This window comes from Mirounga leonina, unplaced genomic scaffold (genome assembly GCF_011800145.1).
Source record: "Mirounga leonina isolate KUSES-001 unplaced genomic scaffold, KU_Mleo_1.0 Mir_125, whole genome shotgun sequence".
Lineage (NCBI taxonomy): Eukaryota > Metazoa > Chordata > Mammalia > Carnivora > Phocidae > Mirounga > Mirounga leonina.
In genome coordinates, this window is record NW_023270305.1 from 22091010 (window position 1) to 22112202 (window position 21193).

General features: G+C 40.9%; 1 protein-coding gene across 4 annotated transcripts in view; it reads right to left on the bottom strand.

Annotated features, from left to right (window-relative positions):
• Window positions 1-20969, bottom strand: part of FEZ2 (fasciculation and elongation protein zeta 2) — a 41312-nt gene extending 20343 nt beyond the window's left edge. For 2 of the 4 annotated variants that reach the window (XR_004678480.1, XM_035000904.1), the window contains exons 1-5: window positions 20683-20968; window positions 16467-16575; window positions 10359-10475; window positions 8097-8238; window positions 6875-7143 (exon numbers count right to left, since the gene is read on the bottom strand). Coding sequence is in view for 3 of the 4 variants with exons in the window: in XM_035000904.1 (XP_034856795.1) it covers window positions 6875-7143; window positions 8097-8238; window positions 10359-10475; window positions 16467-16575; window positions 20683-20936 (891 nt within the window). In the remaining variant the exon portion in view is untranslated. Of the gene's footprint in view, window positions 1-6874; window positions 7144-8096; window positions 8239-10358; window positions 10476-16466; window positions 16576-20682 lie in introns of all 4 variants that reach the window. The other 2 variants (XM_035000902.1, XM_035000905.1) reach the window with 2 other exon arrangements.
• Between the last annotated feature and the right edge of the window lie 224 nt (window positions 20970-21193).

Sequence of the window (21193 nt, forward strand, 5' to 3'; positions counted from 1 at the left end):
TGTTAGTGGGAATGTAAATTGAACCACTGTGGAAAACAACATGGAGACTCCTCAAAAAATGAAAAATAGAAATACCATATGGTCCACTACTGGATATTTACCCAAGGAAAACAAAAACACCAATTCGAAAAGATATATTCACCGCCTGTATCTACTGCAGCATTATTTACAATAGTCAAAATATGCCCATTGATAGATAAATGGATAAAGAAGATGTGGTGGAATATTACTCAGCCATAAAAAAGAATGAATTCTTCCCATTTGCAACAACATGAATGGGCCGAGAGGGTATTATGCTAAGTGAATAAGTCATACATATACCACAGGATTTCACTTACGTGTGGAATCTAAAAAATAAATGAACAAATAAACACCAGAAACAGACCCTTAAATATAGAGAACAAGCTGGTGGTTGCCGGGGGAAGGGAGGTACAAATGGGTGAAGGTGAATGGGAGGTACAGGCTTCCAGTTACTGGATGAAAGGTGCATGCTACCATAATAGCGTTGTTTGGTGATGGTAGCTACACTGTGGTGAGTATAGTATAACGTAGAGTTGCCAAATCACTACGCTATACACCTGAAACTAATGTAACATTGGTGTGTCAACTATAAGGAAAAAAGAGAGAGAAAACAGAGAAATGCTATCAAAGATAGCCAAGAAATCACTGTTGAAAATGTATTAATATTTATTCACATATATAGGCAGACTTTATCCTCTTGAGTACCACTACTTAGAAAAAGTGGTGGAGGGGGATCAGCTCCTTTTCTACTTCTCCTCTACCTTCTTTAAGCTACTTTTTATTACTGTCTATAAATACAGTGTACCCAGAGGACTGCCAACATTTTTAAGTTTTTCATTTGGCCCCAAATCTAGAGACAACTGGTCTACCTGCTGGCTGTCTTCACTTAGCTACTTGGGAATGTGACACACAGAGCACAAAGGTCTATTGCTAGGCAGAGTGCCTTACGCAAGTGGCCTGGAGATGGACTGGCCAAGGCATCACTACCTATAGGCATAATTCAGGCTGCTGGATGGGGTCCTGAAGAAGAGAACAATTCAATACACTCAGATAAAACAAGGCTACATTTTATAATAAATTTTAGTCACAATATAGTGATCTTTTTATACAAATTCACTTTAAATGGAGTTTGAATCTTTTTTTTTTCTTCAAATTCTTTTCATTTTATTAAATTTTAGTCTAAATCAGGGGTTGGAAAACTTCTCCTATAAAGGGCCAGAGAGTTAATATTTTAGATTGCAGTCCACACAGTTTGTCACAATTATTCAATTCTGTCCTTGTAACACCAAAGCAGCCATAGACCATATGGAAATAAATGGACATGGCTATGTTCCAATAAAACTTTATTTATAAAATAGGCAGAGGGCCAATTTGGCCCTCAGGCAGTAGTTTGCCTTGTCAATCCTCAGTCTAAATCACCTTAACAAATGTGAAATTTGAAAATTCCAAATTAAAAAGAAGGGAAGAAAAAAAATAGGTCCATCTTATTTTAAACAAAAGCTCCAAATTCAAGTAGTGTCAAAACAGATCCTTCTAAGCTAGGAGCTGGAACAAACTGGAATAACTTCAGAACAATCTAATCAGAGCTATCTAAATGAAAATAAATTTCTCTTAAAGTCAGCTTTGGTGAAGATTAAATGAAAAACTATTACTGGGGCATTTCTGCATGTAAAAGAGAAACAAAATAGATTTGACTATTCGTCATAATATGAGCTAAGTGAGTCATAAATACAGAGCAGTGCATCTGTGAAAGAAATATATAAGAAAGACTATCAGCCAAGGCCTAGCTGTCCCCATCATTAGGCAGTTATCTCCCCAACCCCCAAAAGCAACAGGGCAATACAATTCTTTTTAAAACAGAGTTACTGATTCTTAATACCCCAAAAGTTTCAAAATTAACTTCTTCAGGTTAATTGAAGGCAACTATTTATTATTGCTGGTGTTAAGTCCCACACATGAGAACTCTCTCTTGAAAGCGCCAAGTGATTACGGCAAACAGAAAAGACACTACAGATTCCTATCTTCTCAACCCTAGACTTAGAAAACACAACCCTACATGTGACTTTTAATTTGAAAACATTACCGGATCCTAAAGGAAGAAGTATGTCCATTTCATCCATATACTGAGGTATGATGCCAAGCAAGTAAACACTCATGTCTTTACAACTTCAGATAATTCTAGGTGACAACCACTGCTAAATTAAAACACACCTGGTATACTCTGACTTGTTCTTGTACTCATGTGAACTGCCACTGAAGTCCAACGGTCTGTGACTCTATACAACATAAACAGAAGACTGGCAACAACAACAAAAATCCCTGATAGAACAACAATTCAAATAGGACAAACCAAATCCTTTGGGATTCTATCTCCTTTATAGTGAAGTTTCAATTCAACAAACAGGCATTAAGTGATGTGTAAAAAAAACAAAAATTAGGTGAGATGCTAAACAACAAAACAATGTGAATGAGCTTTTGGGAAGGCTGCACTCCTTCCCAGGTGAGATTTAATCCAATGATGACAACAGGGTACAATACTATGAGATTAGAAGTATGTGTACCCTCATAAATAAATACAAAAAACATCTAAAATGTGACTTAATAGGCAACTCACAAAAGAATACAGAAGTCAACAGATCAAACCATTATTTGCCTTTCAGGTCAGTATATATCAAAAGGCTAACAATACCCATTGTTGGTTGGAGGTATGGGGAAATGGTTGCTCACTTATGCAATTACTGGGTTTCACTTCTGTAGAACCATATGAAAAGATGGTTGTTTAAAACCCTCCAAAACTGCATATCCTCTGACTTAGAAATTGCACTGATTTCAGTGAATGAGTAGACTGTTCAACTAACCAAAAGAAAAATATATAAGAAATAAATTCAACTTTAGGAAAACGGTAACTTTAGTTTGATAAATTTCAGAGAGAGATAACTAGTAGGCAGTTGGATATGTAACTAGCATTTACTCAGGATATATACTAGTCTTCCATACGTTATTTCATTTAACCCTCCCAAAACTCAAACGGAGATGTACCCAGAGGCAGGCACAGGACTCAAATACAGCTCTTAACCCAAAATTCTTAATCAATAGGCTCCTCGGTCTCCAAGGGCCTGGCACCTGACAGAAAGACCCTAGGTAGAAATACAGATTTGCAAGTTTATTTCTTTCGCACATTTATTAGTAGAAATTTGTTAGTACCTAATGTTACACCTAAGGATATAAAGATAAAGTGACACTTCCTATCCTTAGAGACCCATGACGGACAGACATGAAAACAAAAAACTATAATACAGTGTGACAGTGCCACAGAAATAGTCAAGAGGAATAATACTAACCCCAAAAGAAGGAGAGAGTAGTCAGTTCTGCATTGGAAGAAGAATCATCGAGGAAGCTTCTAAAAAAGGGAGACAATGCCTGTCCAGGATTTCAAAGGTCAAATTAAAAAATGAAAAAAATCTCCCAAGTGTACTGGGAAAAATAGGAATAGAGGGCCACCCCAGAAAAGGGAGTGGCATATATAAAAGCACCAAGGCCCAGAACAGCATGGTCAGTTCAAAAACATGCATGCAGATCACCACAGTGATTAACAGACAGTACCCGTCAACCATTCCAAACTCCACTCCCACCCCTCTTTCTTCTGATGCTGAACAACAGGACAGAAGAGATAAAAAGTTTTCTGCTCTCTTGAGTCTCATTTCCCAAAGAGAAGATCCAGTCCTCTAACCTCCTCTCCAGAGAACTGGAAAAAGACAGGACTACCTTGCTCATCAGAAGGAGCAGTGACATAGTGACCACTCTATCAAAAACAGCTCCCCAACAGCATTGCTATCAACCGCCTTACCCAGGCTTTTATTGTCTTGGTGGCATTTATTACTATCAAAAATGACACTGTCCAGTCATTCCTTCTTTGTTTATTGCCTGTCTCCCTCATTATAATATAAACCCCAACAGGCCCTGGGCCTTGTCTGCTTTATTTGCCACTGTATCTTCAACAGTGCCCGGCACAAGAAGACACACCCTGCAAGTATCTGCGGGATGAATGTGTATCGCTTTATCTTAGCCAACATGTAGCAGATTTTAAAAATTAAAACAAATCAAGGTAACATTTCACTTGTATAAGATACTCAATACTTTAATATTTAATAGTATTTCCATGCCCCCCAAAACCATCTAATGCTCTAAATAGCATCCCTAAGCCCCCCATTCTTTTTTTCACTACAGAAAATGTTTGAAACAAAAAGTCTCCAAAATTAACACCTAAAGAGTTTAACTCTGTTCTATTTCCACCCAGGTATTTCTTTAGTGTCTTTGGACCAAAGAGAAGAGCTAGCAAATATGGATAAAGTGTTACACCAACTACAAATGGATGTTTTGTTTCAATGAAACATGTTTAAGGAAAAATGGAAGGAAGCTATTCCATGCTTAAGGAAAGAAAACCAAGTCCTGCTAATAAAACAAAAATATCCAAGGTAAAAAGAAAAAAGTGATTAATGTTATTAGAAAACAGATAAAGCATGATCTCTGTAAGAAGGTCACCAATTTTTAGACATTTGTATTACTGATGATAGCTAACTCAGAGAGACAGGACTTGCCCAAACCACGTTACATAAAATGTCTAACAAGGTATTTATTATCTTTTGCAAGCTGTTTATCCAATTGGCCGTTTCACTTTAGGGTTCTTTTGAGCCACCTACCACCCTTTTCAGAATCACAGATTTCAGACTCCTTGTGTCGCAGATGGGATGGTCTTTTTCCAGCTTATAGAGGGAACCAGTACCACATGCTTAGCAATGCCATTAGTAACCTGATTAAAGGTTTTGTTACTAATAGTAGATCAGGACTCAAGAAGCAACTTCACAGGTCCATATACTGTGAAAAAATTGACTATGAATCTATTTCAAGACTCATAAAGGTTTGAGTAAGATCTAAATGTTGCCTTGCCAAATCCATTTCTCAATATAAATGCCATGTACCATTTCACCACGAATCCACTCTAACACTTTTTATATGGGAGTTACAAAAAGGAGGCTTTATACCCCTCTCGGGATAAATTTATTTCCCTCAGCCAAGTGTTAACACTAATAAATGGAGGGTTTACATGTAATTCTTAAAAGCGGACAGATAGAAATTACCAACCATGCTATGACTTTTTAACTAGGCATTTTGTTTAATCACCCTTGAATAACAGGGCAATTTAAAAGGTGCAATTTTTAAAAAAATACAACATACAAATTTTGCTCCAGAAATTTAAAGCAAACTTTCTAGCATTGTATATTCAAACAAATGTTTTTGGATGTTTGGGGGTTTTTGCTTTTCCAGAGTAGTCACTGGAAGCGACTAATTAACACCTCTTCAATCAATACTGCCATTTCTCAAAAATATTTTGTACCACATATCTGAGAACTTTCTCAAAATCAGTTTATGAACTATGTCCTTTCAACAAACAAACGGACTTTATACCAAGAAAATGTCCATTTACTCACAGGCCAAAGCAGACAATGAATAGGCTAAATGGGGAGATTCTTTTTGTTTGTATCAACTGCTCATTGGTGACCCAGCAACCTAGAACTGCATTCTCTTCCCTGGGTTCCAGCAGAGTCTGGTTAATAAGAACCATTTCTCTGATAAGTATTCCTTAGAAAAAATAAATTGAGACTTAATCAAAGACAGAACTTACATTATTACAAACCATAATAGCTAGTTTGTGGTAATTTGTATTACCATGTTATCAAAATCATGAATGAAAAAGGGACATTCCTTTTAGAAAAATGGATCCCTTTGCCCAACGATTATACTTCAGAAAAATAAAATCAACATTTCTTCACATACAAATAAAATGAAGGTGGCTATATAGAAGGTCTCAACTGATCAAAGAAAAATGAAATGGCTCTAAAACCCATAAATAAATACATCTCATATAATTAGTTAATGTTTATGATGGAGTTTAATCACACGAAATAGGGCCACTTAAGAAAAATGAAAAGGTAGAAAACAAGAAATCTCATATGAAGAGTCAAAGATTCACATACTCTAAACTTTTTTTCACCAGTTAGAAATACTCTAATCTGGGGGCGCCTGGGTGGCTCAGTTGGTTAAGCGACTGCCTTCGGCTCAGGTCATGATCCTGGAGTCACTGGATCGAGTCCCGCATCGGGCTCCCTGCTCGGCAGGGAGCCTGCTTCTCCCTCTGACCCTCCCCCCTCTCATGTGCTCTCTCTCTCTCTCTCTCATTCTGTCTCAAATAAATAAAAAAAATCTTTAAAAAAAAAAAAAAAGGAATATTCTAATCTGCCAAATACAAGGGCAAATGGCTGATATCACATAACTGCCTCGAACACCTTCATATTCCAACTTGGCTGATAAATCAGGAGGAAGTTGATTACAAATCAGTCTGTGACTGTAGGCTCAGCACAGTTCGGCTACCTTTAAATGCACCCCCTTTTAATTTTTTATTATACAAAAGAAGCAAAAACAAGAAAATACCATTCGTAAGCCCACCAACCAAACATAAATAACCACTATTAACACTTTGCTGTATTGAAACCGTCACCTTTAAGATACCCTCCTTCTTTATTCCCCGGCCTTCCTTCCACTGACTTCCCTCCTAAACATCTCAGTATCGAATTACTTGGAAAACCATTATATGCTCACCAAGAAAACACCTTTCTGCAAGAGCTGAGCACAGGGGTCTCCTAGAGCAGAGCCCCACGTGTGCTCCCGTGAGAAGCACGAGAAGCCCGCCCGCACACGCAGGCGTTGGGAGCGGGGGCCTGCCCCTGGCCTGGGGCCCTGGGACCACCACAGGGGCGGCTCCAGGCACTCCAGGACTCCCGCAAACACCACTTACTGTGCCGGGCATGTGACTTCTCTCATTCTTCCCATTCTGAGAGCTGCCGTTCTTGAGTTTCTTTTTCTTCTTGGCTGTTTCTTTGTGCTCTTTCTGTTTGTTTTGCACTTCAATGAGAACAGAAATAAAGCTATTTTTCACTTCCTTTTCAAACTCCAGTTCGTCTCGCAGGGCCAACTGCTGCACCAGCTCTTCAGAGAATTCCTTGATGGCGGTCTCAATTTCTTCCAGTAGCTCATTTAATTCAGAGACTGAGAGCCTTTTTACTCCTGTGACCAAAAGCAAAGCACAGCAGATACTAAGATGAAAAGTGTTTCAAGAGAGTGGTGTTTTACGCCAAAAGAGCGAAGATCATATTCTAAACAATTAAACTGTGGGAGATCTTCTTGTAATCCTAAAACTTCTGGTGGGCAGGTCTGAGCAGAGGTAGGTGGGCAACTTACTCCTCAAAGGCTGAGGAGTGTAACAACATTCTTTACTTGTCTAACTCAATCATTCCACGAACAGCACTCCAGTCAAGACAGAAAAAAGCTCGTACAAGGAAAAGAACAAACACAAAAGCCAAGGGAGAGTACAGAAACTACCTGCTGACAAGAAACTGCACGCAATTTAGCAGGGTTCTAGCACACTTCAGAAGATAGAAGTTGAAGTGAAAAAATTAAATACATACTTGATCACATGTGCCCCGATGTGTGAATTTTTTTTGAAGACTGGGAAGATGAAAGGAAAGACTATTCCCTGAAACCCGCTTTCAGTTTTTTCTCAGCACTTCTCACGTGAGTGAGGCTAGGACATCACTGAAGCCCTCCTCCAGTATGAGTGGTGTCTTACAAAATGACAAGATTAGGGCAGAGACACACACAGAGCAAAGGCCATGTGACGACAGAGAAGCCCGCCATTTACAAGCTAAGGCGAGAGGCCCCAGAGGAAACCAAACCTGCCCACACCTTGATCTTGAACTTCTAGCCTCCAGACCCCTGAGACAATAAATTCCTGTTGTTTAAGCCCTGGACATGTGGGACTTTGTTAGAGCAGCCCAAGCCATCTAATACAGAATTCAAAGGTGAAAATGACAAAGTCCCTGAGCAATGATAAAAATACGCCCGAGCATTGTTGGAGGGCTGAAGAAGGGTATCACAGCCTATGAGAGTCAGAGCTTTCTGGAGATGGTCTGAGATACACAGGAAGTATGAAGAGCATGAATTTAAGGAGCGTGTCTTACTCTCTTCATAACTGCTTGTGCTGGACCTCTGAAGAGTCTGGATTTCCTGGGACAGCATTGACAGCCGATCTGACTGGGTGGGCGTTTCATCATCTTCTGGGTCTGGAGATTCCTGCATCATTTCTTCAATTTCTTCGATAACCTTCCAAAATGTACATACCACTGTTACTCAGAGGCACTTGGGAAAACAATCTATCTGCACACGGTGCTCCCCTGAAGCAACCAGAGTAGAAATGCACTAAATTCTCCACTAACCAGCGGTGTGCAGGAGGAGCTGGTGTTCCGAATAATCAAAATTTTGCTTGCAAGAGTGAACATGATTAAAAAAAAAAAAAAAAATTTACAATATGCTAAGCACAAAATTAAACAGAGTATGATTTAATGTCCATCATGATTCAGTAAGCCCTATCAGATCTTGCAATGTCTGAGAAACGGTACAAAAACACACATATAATTTACTTCAGATGTGTTAGAACCAGATCATATAGTCAAAAGAAAGCAAATGACAGAAAATATACCATATGCCACATGCCAGGGCTCAATCTAAAGCACTTCATCAAACTGACATAAAATTTAAAAAACAGAACAGTATAAAAAATTGGTACGTAAAGCAAAAAATTACCTCTACGACAGCAAAATTTTCCTTTAACAGCAGAAAAAGAATTTCACATATTAATTAATGGAAGATTAAGAAATACTCAAAAATTACTTGAAGTGTAGAAGCTTAAAAGAGAAAAAAAAAAGGCTGCACAGAAGCAGGAAAATTTCAGAAGTCTCTGTCTTTCAACCAATGATCCACTGTCGTGTGCAACATTGCTCGAATCTTATGATAGTATCTTGTATTGCTCCACATTGAAAAGTTGAGAAGGATACAGAAGTCAGTGAGAACTTAAAACTAGAAAAATTACTCAACAGTTAGAAAAAAGAGATCTAAGAGTTAAAAAAAAAAAACTATTAGAAAAAATACAGGATGAATCAGCAAGCTTAAGATGTAATACTTGTACTGAGGAGAAAGAAGAGTAAATCTGGGGGAGGCGGGGATTATGTTAATTAGTAAGCAGATTTTCTCAAATGGGCATTGTAAAAAAGCACAATGAAACACTGGAGAAGAAGCAGAGTCTACTTCACTATGTCTTGGGAGCAGGAACAGCTTACGGCATTCAGGCAGATAGATCACTGAGGAGACAACGGATCTCAGGGTCACGTATTTCCCTGGGATATCATGCTCCACCTCCCACAGCCCTCTACCCCATTATCTGGCATTTTAAGCACTGCACTCTTTCCAGGCCTGGAATAATCCAACCACAAATATGACGAAGGAGCATCAACATGGCACATGTTTAATAGACCCCTCTCAACCTTGCCATAACTTATCTCTTTATTGACCTCATCCTTCCAGCCTAAAAATTTAATGTGGGAATGTTCACAGTCAGAGTAGCCGCGGAGCATGTTATTTCAGGAAGAAGTTCTTGCACCGCATTTTGACAACACAACACAAGTGGGACGAGTATTCAGACAATGAGAAAGCTGATTCAAGTGGTTTAAATGGATACAGGGCTGACATTATTAGAGTATTCCACAGGAATAAAGCTCACTTCTTTCTGGGCGCATAATATGTACTTCTAATAAGTGCTAATAATTTTTACACAGGCTTTTAGAGAGAGTAGGTAATTCCCGCACAGATACAGTATAGTTTGCCATGTCTTGCTAACTCTAAAAAAACGTACAAAATTCCCAGTATTTTTTATGATTTCAGTTGAAGCAATAATCCTCCCTTAGTAACTTGCTGTTACTGTTTTAACAAGGCCTATACTGGGAAAGTGCCTATATTGAAAAATCTTCCCAACTAACATAATCCTGTCTGCTTCAGATTACATATACCTTCTTCTTTTCTCAGTGGAGGAGTTAACTGATAAGTCTACATAAACAGAAAATGCAGGAAAAATAAGTAAATTCCAACAACCCGTCACTTATTGCCACAGTAAGAAACTGTGTTTCAGGGCGCCTGGGTGGTTCAGTTGGTTAAGCGACTGCCTTCGGCTCAGGTCATGATCCCAGGGTCCTGGGATCGAGTCCCGCGTTGGGCTCCCCGCTCAGCGGGGAGCCTGCTTCTCCCTCTGACCCTCTCCTCTCTCATGCTGTTTCTCTCTCGCTCGCTCTCCAATAAATAAATAAATAAAATATTTAAAAAAAAAAAAAAAAGAAACTGTGTTTCAGCTCGAGGTTCCCTTTTTCTTTCCTGGACCAATGTCTCCTCTATACCTGATCCGCAGTGAAGAGGGGCTCTTCATTAACGCAGGAGACGATGATTGAATGCATATCCAGCTGTTCTCTCAGCTCCTCATCGTCTGATGTATCAAAGAGCAAACTGTCACTTATCTAAAAGCAAAATAACCCACTGTTAAAAGCAGGACATCCTGATCACAACGAAGTCACAGTGTCTGGGTAAAGAAGAGTCTTCCCTCGGAAGGGAGAAATGATTACGATCACTCCCTGCCCGGCAGTGTGTGAAGGGCTTTACATATTCATCTCAAACACAAGGGCGGGGGGGAATGGAAAATAAATAGGAAATTGCTGAGGTGCCGCACGCATCCCCTAATGCCCAATGCCGACACACACTTAGCTGCTTTTCCCTGGGGAAGAGTTTCATATATAGTATTGGTTAGAAAGTCATAAGGAATTATAGGAGACGGGGGAGGGAGGTAATGGGCGGGTTTAGCAGCAAATGTTATTTAGTTCACAATCTAATAGTAAGATTGGTATATGTTAAATTCCACAGATAACATAAAGTTAGTTACTTCCAAACTAACTTCTAATATTCAGGATAAAAGCTTAGGATTCGACTCCCTGGCACTGTCCACGAGAGTAATACTTTGCCTTAGAGGTGAACATCTCTTCTTCCAAAAATAAAATCTCTGCAGGTTCTAAGAACATCTTTCAACCTAACTGTGCTGGAGGTTTCCATTTGCCTCACTGCCATTTTCCACCCTGCTCTGGGCCTCAGGAGGCTCAACTTTATGGACTAAATCAAAGGATGCCCTTGACTTCTGGCTTCCAGTTGGGTTAAAAACCACTGGCAGACACTAGCAGGACACTGGAAGGAGGGAGGGTGAGAGCCGGACAGTCATTCCACTGTCTCCCTCCTCGCCAGACTACCAAAAAGCAGCAGATCTTGTCAAGCAGACCTCTCCCCCACAGTTACTCTGTCTAGGTTCTGGTAACTTCTTCCTCTCCTTACCTCTTCGTGCCCAGGGGTGCTATTGCTTGCTTGTTGCCAGCCCTGGGTTATCACACCATGCCTACCTAGCTGGTGTCCCTTAACCTGCCCACACCGATAATCCAAGAATTTAGTACTCATCCTAATTGCAAAGCCATATCCGAAAAACACAGCAGATGAAAATGGACAAGTGATCATCTACCTATCATCTATCTACCATGACGTGACGATTCAGATGATGAACAGAACTAAAACTAAAGCTCTTGTCTTCAGAAAGGAGTACCACTCACGGAGTTCCTGAAGAATAAATGGGCAACAAGGAGCTAGGTAAAGGGCAACCATGCATTTCTCTGAGGTAGTATATAATCTAAAGAATAATATTTTACCTGAAAAAATTATTTTACTTGCCAGGGCAGAGGATATACGTAAAATTGAAGACACAATTGAGGGGATGTAGGTCCCTACTGCCTCCCTAGTTCCTCATGCAGGAGCATCTGAAGTGTAACGGAATACAACCCACAGAGTGAGAAGGGCAAGGGACCACTGGCGTGCTGCCTTTCAGAATGTCAGGCTAGGAGGGGAGCCACATCAGGGCTCCTACCACAACATGCATCCATGTTGTAACTCAGGGATGACACACCTCCTCAGTCTAGTCTTCACCGCGCCATCAGCCTAGGAAAGGCCTGGACATGGCCTTCAGTGTATCATTCTGAACTTTCAGAACACTGTGAAAAAAACAATCTAAAAGCTTCCAGGGAGAAAAAAACCATCACATTAAAAGGATCAAGAATCAAAATGTCTTTTGAACTCTCTACAGCAACAAAAGAGGTGAGAAGAAAAATCAATGTTTTTCCATGTTTCAATAAATTTCAGCCTAGAATCCTATCTCAAAGTACTTAACCTCATAAACCCTTTCTCAGAAAGCTACTGCAGAGTAAGTTCCATTAAAACCAGGAGGAAAACCAGAAAGGAAGCAGGCCTGGGATCTAATACTGGAAAGAAGTGGGGGAATTCTTACAACGATGGTGAAGTAAAGATCCCACAATGATGGCTGTGAAGCTCACCTGGAGAGTAAACAGTTCAGATGACCACTGTTACTGCACGAAAAGTACTAAACTTTTCGAGAAAAGTACCCGAGAAACAGAGGCAGAGACACTAACAGATTCTCTGGTGCATGTCACTTACTAAAATGAGTTTTATGGCTCTGTGGAGGCTGAATTTATGAGTTATTGATAGCTTAAATGAACCACAAAAAGGCAATGATTATTACCCTAAGAAAAAAAAAACAAAAAAAATTACAAGAGGAAATTTACTCATGATGTAACGAAATGGGTCAACTGTGAACATTTAAACAGTCAATATAAATGATGAAGATTAATTTAAACAAATATTTTTATATAATTATTTTGGGAAGACAAGGGAAGGGAAAGTTTTCGTGAGGGTTATGCTGTTGAGGGTTGGAAGGAGGACTAAGAGAGACCTAAACCTCACCCTCTGGGTGGAAAGCAAATGGATAAAGTCTAAAGTTGAAAGAAAAATTAAGTAAAATGATGAGAGCATGTTACCTGTCAGAAGAAACAGTTCAAGGAGTTGAAAGTGGCTGCCTCTGGTAAATGGAAAGCAGTGGAAAGGATGGGGTAAGGAGGGCAGAGGCTGCTTTTTCATGCTAAGTCCTATACTAGTCCTAGTACTTTTTAAACCAATGCAGTTATCCTTTTAATAAGGAATGTGAAAGATCAAGAGCTTAGGCTCTTGGTGAGAGAGAATGTTTGACTTCAAGATTATAGAAGTGGAGATGAAAAGTGCCAAAATCTAGTTATAAGGGTGTATGGATGATGGGGATAGACCTAGCAATTATCTTCACAGATCCTTAAATTTCAACACTTCCCAAAATCAATCTTCATTATAATTGAGGACCATAGATTTATTTTCCCCCTTACAGACAAATCAAAGTTTTCATTTTAAAATGACTCCTAAGGAAGATATGATCTTCTTCCTGCCTCTGCTCTTAAAGATAAAAAGGTGCATAAAACAAAGTCCCTGTCCTTGAAAAAACGCTCATGGTAGGAGGAAGGAGTCGGCACAGGAGATGTTCCTAAGACAATATGATTTACAAGCCTTCTACTATATGAGCATATTCGAAAATGGCACTGGACTTAGAAGAGTTTTTATAGCTATGGCCAAAACACATGAGTGATACCAGTAAACCATTAGAATAAACTTCCATAACAACAAAAATAATGACCCCAGATCATCTTTCCAGGGACTGAGCCAAGTCCATTCCCCACAGAGATGGCATATGTTAAGGGCTGGAATCCCTTTCGGCTTTGAAAACTAACCTTGGCTGTCATGGGTATCATCCTTCGCTCTCCCATTTCGGCACCAGTGTGTCTTCTCTTTGCCGAGCATTCCCATCCCTCCTTCCTGTGCCAGGTTAGATAAAGGGCCGGTGGCTCTACTGACCTGTCTGGAACTAAAACTGCTTCAAATGGGAAAAATGTGCCTACGTAAGAATCCGGAATGTACTAGTTGCCTTACTGTAGAAAGACTCATCAAATTTAGGGGCGTGCCATCTTGAACCTCAATGAAAGAAAAGTTAAAAGCTGAAATGTGGCAAATGGTGGCTTTCCTGAATGTTTTTCTCATCCTAATGCAAAAGAAATGTTTTCTCCCTTCATCAAGAAAAAAATTTCCAAGGGCGCCTGGGTGGCTCAGTCGGTTAAGCAGCTGCCTTCAGCTCAGGTCATGATCCCGGAGTTCTGGGATCGAGCCCCGCATCAGGCTCCCTGCTCAGTGGGGAGCCTGCTTCTCCCTCTCCCTGCCACTCCCCCTGCTTGTGCTCTGTCAAAAAATAAATAAAATCTTAAAAAAAAAAAGAAAAAAGTTCCTATAGATCCTATTTCACAGATGGAATAACCTAAAGGACGCTTTCAAAGGCAAATTCAACACAATTCAGTTATGGAAAGAATAGAGCACAGAATAGGCAACGCTAAATAAAATAACTCAGGTTAAAAAAAAATGTAATAATATGCTAATAGAATGAGAAGGTCACTTCTTACACAGTTCCTTGTTCTTCAGGAACTTAATGTGCAGTTACTCTTTCCTGAGGAATAGAGTTCTAATTTCAGTTTACTCATCACCTGGGTAGTTGTGTCACAATAGGTAGATGACAGATGGATGATCACTTGTCCACTTTAATCTGCGGAGTTTTCCAGATAAGGCTTTTATAATTAAGATCAGTTACTAGTACTAAACTCCAAGTCATTACTAATCACTACCCTTGGCTATACCATTACTCTAGCATTGAAAACAACAATCAGAAGGCAGAAAAAGGGAGGGACTTCCCAAGATGCAATCTAAGAACAATAAAAGATATACATTTTATTCAATGAAACTAAATTACAGTGTCCCATTCATGTTGCTAATGCACTTCAGTTTGAAACCATGAAAGGATCTCTTCTATGCTATTTTTTAATATGTCAGACAAAAAACATACTCACTGACTGGCTATCATGGATTTAGCACTATGTTAAATGAAACAGAAAATACTATTTTTTAAAAAAGAACTTTCCATCATATTCTCTAACCTTAGGGTCTCAATGACAAGATTATTCATTCATTCACTCAACAAACATTTGTCTTAGTACTCACTACGTGCCAGGCACAGTGGCAGTTACCAAAAAGACTAAAAAGATTTGCTACCAGCAAACTACAATCTAATGACAGACCCTGAAACATAGGATTAGTAAGAGAACAAAGTAATGGTTTGAGACATGGACAAAGTGCTGTGGGGACCAGTACCCCGGAGACAACAGGACTAAATTCTGTGGGACAGATAAGTCCTTGAAGATTTTCACACCTCCACCAGTGTAACCGACTCCCACAAAGAGAGCTGCATTTTCCTGCCACACAGGGATTGAGGCCATGGCTACATGGCCATCTGTCAGAGAGGCTGCAGATGGGGATTCCCCCCCAAGTGAGAGGCTGGATTAAGTATCCTTTAAAGTCGCTTCCAACTCTAAAATTGTATAATTCCATGAGATCAGCAAAGGCTAAAACAGTAATAGGAAGCTTCAGAGAGGAAGGGAAACTTGAACCACGCCCAAAATGATAGCTAGGTTCTAAATAAACAGAAGACAGAGCATAACATATGTTGTTTTATTCCTTTTCACGAAACGTATGCCAGGTCAGTCAGCAGAATAGCTTGGTGGGGTTAATAATACTGTAATAATAATTATATACAGTAAGATTTCTCTATCTACTCGAATACTGGGAAACACAGACAGAACTCTGTATTTTACTAGAAAATAATAGGCAGCACGCTGTCCTGAGCCATATATTTGAGAAAATCGTTTTCATAAAACATTAACAATACTATTTAACATACTGACAGCCCCAATGCATTACACTCTCAATTACACAAATACACTTAATGAAACACGGAGCATGCCAAAAGGTCTGGCATGAGTTTACATTGTTATATGATAAAGAACTTAAACAGCCCCTGAAACTTACATAACTTGGCTGTTTCTTGTCACCTTTAGATAAACCTAACACTGCTCTTCCACTTAAAACAATGACCTTCCCTCTTCAATTTCCTCTCCACCCCCACCCCGGCTGTCCCATCACCTGTGCTCACACTTCTAACCCAAGGCACCTTCACTTTACAATCCCAAGGAATCCCCAGCAGCCTCGAACAGGTAGCCAAGAACTCTAAGGTCTTTTAAAGGTTCTCCAATACTCACAGGAACACACAGTCTTCAGAAAACATGTCATGTCCAGCACGTCCTTAAATTCATCAGAAAGTTAACTCGATGCTGTTTTTCCAGACGCTCAATATATTACCCAGTTTTCTCAGCACACCAAAATTGTGCTAGTTAAGCTCAAAAAAAAAAAAAAAAAGCTGATCCTTGGTGTTCATATACAGGTGATGAAGATTTGGTTAAACGTATACAAGCAAGTGTGTGCTTGGGGAGAACTGGAGGAAAGTTCTAGCAAGTTGACAGCAGTAGGGCCAAGATGGCAAGAGAGGGCCACACCAATGGCTATAAACTTGGAAAGAAAAGGCAACCCAATGAATCTGTGTTAAATAGAAAGGTTATTTTTTATCAGAATCAGTTATTCGGAAACTATTCGCTCAATTCCTAACTTACCCCTTTTTCTGAGAGGTTCAGTGTAAGCAAATGCAAGGTCCTGGTATGGGATGATTTCCAGTCCACAGGCATTACGTTTCCATAATTATCTGTCAGGGCATTCCAAATCCTTGAAAAGAAGAAAACTACAATCAATGAAAGTTAACATCCCACATGTCTTTTGTTAAACAAATACCAAAACTATTGTCAAAGAACAAAAAATGTCAAAGCAAAACAATGGAAGGCCTCCTGTTTTCCAGAAAAATACCAACAAAGAAGAGCCCCCTGAAGAAGACTGAACAACAATCAGATCATTGGGCTGACAAGAAGTGCTGAGGAAAATGCAGTGGTATAAAAAACTCTCTCAAAGTCAACAGCTCACATTTCCACAATACTAGGTGCCAGGCACTGTCCTAAGCAATTTACATACATTAACTCATTTAATCCTCAAAAACAATTATGAAGAGCCATTATTATCCCCATTTCACAGAGGAGGAAACTAAAATACAAGGAGCTTCTGTAATGTTTCCAGAGCCACGTGGGTAGTACATATGCTGGGTTTTACACTTATTTATTGATCATTTCATAGGGTGAATAATCTTTCTCTAACCCAAAATGTGTTATCCTTCCTGGAGAAAGAATTCAGTCTCAATGTGAGACTGGGCTTTAATATCTATTTTGTAATATAATAGGCTAAGCACTAAGATAAAATGAAGGAGGAAAGAAAGGGGAGTTCACAATAAAATGCACAAAGGTTATAGCCAATGCAATCACCCTTCCTTATTGTCAAACAGCATTTTGGGGAAGCAACAGAGTAAAATGAAAGGGTGCTTGACTAAAATCAGGAAACACAGACTCTCGTTTCCTTTCTTCTTCAAACACTGAGTCTTTGGCCATGTTCCTTAACCACTCTAGGTAAGAGCTGCCCTTCTATAAAATGCGAGGCTTGAGTAACAGACATTCCTTCCAGCTCTATTACTCTTAAGCATTATTTCAAATGAGCTGTTTTGAGGAAAGTTCCAAGCCACACTGGATAAGGACAGCAAACTCCAACTTCATGACCAAAATTCAGATTTAGTACCCAAGTAATAACAGCATAATAAAACATGACATTGTATTAAAAAATGACCTCAGAGATATAAATGAGATGAAATTTAATTGGGGTAAATTAAACACTACATATATAAGCTACTAAATGAGCAGAGATACACAGATGTTATAAGAAACAAAAAACTAAAATATATGGCAGATATCTAATCATGAATAAGCCATTAAATAACTGAGTGGGTTTTTTTTTTTCCAAATGTGTAAGCCACTAAGAGACAAAAACAAGACCACTGGAGGTATAAAAATAAGATTGCAAGCTTAAAAATAAAGAAGCAATATACTTGAATTAATGAATTTGGGATTTGGTGCTAAAGAGAAGAAGCAATGGGACCATAACTGCCAAAAACATAAAATCCCAAAATGATGTTTGGCTTTGGAATGCACATTAGCCTCAATGAAAATGTGAACCCAAAAAGCTCTAGGAAACTGGCTTGTTTACCCAGCACATCGCCCATATGCATAGTTCATTCCTATTCTCCTGTTAGAATCACAACCTTCTCCAATGCCAAAACACTCCAACTGGAGGCAACAACTCTGACTGCTAAGCTTGCTGAGTTTCTGACCCACACCTTCCTGGGTAAAAGACTTTCAGATACTGAATAACTGACTATATACCTAACCCTGGTTAGGAACTTGAGTAGGATATTCTAGTAGGTGAAGACAGTACAGGGTTTTAGGGACTGCTTGTTTGCTTCTTCTTAAATGAGGCTGGAAGAAGAAGACGAGTGGCATACTTCACCCAGTAGGAGAGACTGTGGGTGAATTTGATCTTCCAAGAAAGTGAAGGACAATTAACAGTCCTCTAGCTCCACCAAGGTCAGAACAATTACAGTTGGAAGGACACAGGGCTGAATTAAGTGAAAGATTTCTAGAATTCTCCAGTCAATACATGAATTGCCTTTATCTTTATCATAAAGTATTACAAGCAGTCATAAACAACCAGCAGGAAAGCTTATTTCCAAAGAGGCCAAAGTCCTGTGACATTGAATCCCATGTGATACCCTTCTAAAGCAAAACCATAGCAAATAAGTGCAATCCATATTTAACCAAAACTAAAAGTGGGGCTCACAGAAGTTAAATAAAGTGCCCTAAGCCAATGCAATATCTGAGTGAAAGAATTCTCAACTCTCTCTACTGAGAGGAGCAGGGATGGACTCTACCAAGCAATGGAGAGATGCATGCAACAGAAAAGGGACAGTGAGCAGTGACCAGCCCTGGCCCCTGAAAAGAGAGAAAGAGATTTGTTATGCATTCCCAAATCAAGAATCATGCATTACTACCAACATATCATCTACTAAAAACCATTATCAAAAGTAACAAAATATTTTTTTAAGTTTTACATCAACCTAGGATTTAAGCGAAGACTAAAATAAACTACTTTCTAGATGGTACAGGCAAAGCAAAAATAGGGAACCTTAACATTTGTGTACAAACCACTAATATATTCTGAGAAGTTACTCTTGCCAAACCCAAATGCACTGTAACGATCATTTTTTAATCCAGAATTTGTCCTGTGTCCCAATGATTCAGAGTATATAAATCTCTGAATATATATATATATATATATATATATATATATATATATATGACTATCTTCTCTAGGAATAGATGTTCAAAAATGTCATCTTTTGCTACCAGCTACATACATGGGTATACAAAATCCAATCATAAACTCTTCCTCCACACTGGGCAGAACACTGCAGACGGGTGCCAATGAGACAATATGGTCCCCAAAATAGCTAGGCCTGAACCACTGCTAAGCCATGGCCCTCATTCTCAAATCCCTCTTCTCAAGCTTCCTCCTACCTTGTTCACAGAGGAAAGGAGACCATCAGGCTGGAAAGCCCTTTCTATGCCTATGGATCCTTCTCTATCTCGCAAGAATCCTTTCCTAACCTCGAACCTCTGCATTCCATCAGGGCTCTAAAAACCCATCCCCTACCCAGGGCCACAGTGTTTCACTCCTTGTACCCGCAGCTTCTCCACGGCTCCTTTCCCCAGACCTATACAATATGCTCGGCTCCCTCACTTTCACCATTCCTTTTACTATCCTTTGGGGGTGACACCCTGGTACATAATTATAACCCTTATTTAGCCAAATTATAACTGGGGTTCATGATAGTCAAATAAAGTGCCCCCCCCAGGAACTCTGCCTCTCCCTTACCCAGCTCGCACAATTCCGTATGAATGTCCTATCACTGCACTTAGATGATTCTGTAATAACTACCTGTTCGTACATGCGTTGTCCCACCAGACTAGGAAATCCTTGCTATTAATAACACAGCCTTTCTCCCGGTTTTTTGTGGGTTTTTTTGTTTTGTTTTGTTTTGTTTTTGGCCTCTGTGGGGATATGCACTCCACCTGGGCTCTCAGATGGAGCCAATAAATTCCTGTGGCATAAATGCTGCTTCAGCGTTGGTACCTTTGCACGTGCTACATCGGCGAGCTGCAATGCTAGACCTTTCTTCATCTGCCAGGCGAACTCCCACTCATCCATCAGGATCCAGTTTGCACATTTCTTTCCCTGTGAAGCCTTTGCTGGCTCTCCCACACACCCTTTTAAATCTCCTATATTTCGCACGTATGTCTAGGAGAGCATTTGTTACACCCATACAAATTATTTGTTTACAAATCCAGCCCCCCTCCTAAGTTGTGCCCTACGTGAGAGGGGTGTGTTCAGTCACCTCGGTATTCCCAGCGCGAAGCAGCCTCCGGCACTTGGCGCTTAAATAAATGCTAGTTGAATGAATGAGTGGCTACACACGTGCCCGAGGAGGTTCAGTATCTAACTACCTGGCCCGTGGAAGGAGGTTCCCCTCTGAACCCAACCTGGGTCGGTTTCTAGGGAGCAGGAGGAGGAGGGCAGTGGCGGAGGGTGAGGGAGCGTGGAGCGCAGGGGAGCTGGGGGATTTAAAGCGCTGAGCGCCCAGAGGCCGAAAACCCCAGGGGGCGCCGCGGGGGCGCAGAGAGGGCGGGGACTCGCCAGTCGGAGGAGGCGGAAGGAGGGCGCGGGGAGGAGCCTGGGGCCGGAGTCCCGCCGAGGCAGCAGACGGAAGGCCAGAGGGCAGGACGAGGGCCGCGCGAGGGGCAGGGGAGGCTCCCGCCCGCTCCCGGCCGGGCCCGCACTCACTCGTCCCCCTGCAGGAGGCTGCACTCGGTGATGGGCCGCACGGCCGCCCGCGGGGGCTCGGCGCCCGGACCCGAGGGGCGGAAGCACAGGCTCAGCTTCTCCTCCAAGCTGCAGGCCAGCGCCGGGAAGCCGTCGCCTCCCCCGCCCGGCCCTGCGCCGGCCTCGGGGCTCGCGTTACAGTTCTCCTCGTCCTGGAGGCTCCGGGCCGGCTCCTGGAACTCATAGAAATCCTGCCAGTCCCCGTCCGCCGCCATCGCCGCCCGGCGCAGTGGCGCGCCCCGCCCCGCCAGAGGCCCCGCCCCGCAGGCCCCGCAGGCCCCGCCCCGCCTCGGGCCCCGCCTCCTCCGTCCACCTACCACGTGGATCTGCCCCAGCCGCGCAGCCTCGGGGTCTTCCCTTTTCCTGAGGCTTCTCACAGGTGATTGCGGTCTCCTTAGAATGAAAAACTTTATTTACGTTGAGTCACTTTCTACAGTTCGTCACTCAGGAATGGCTTCCCTTAGTGGGAAAC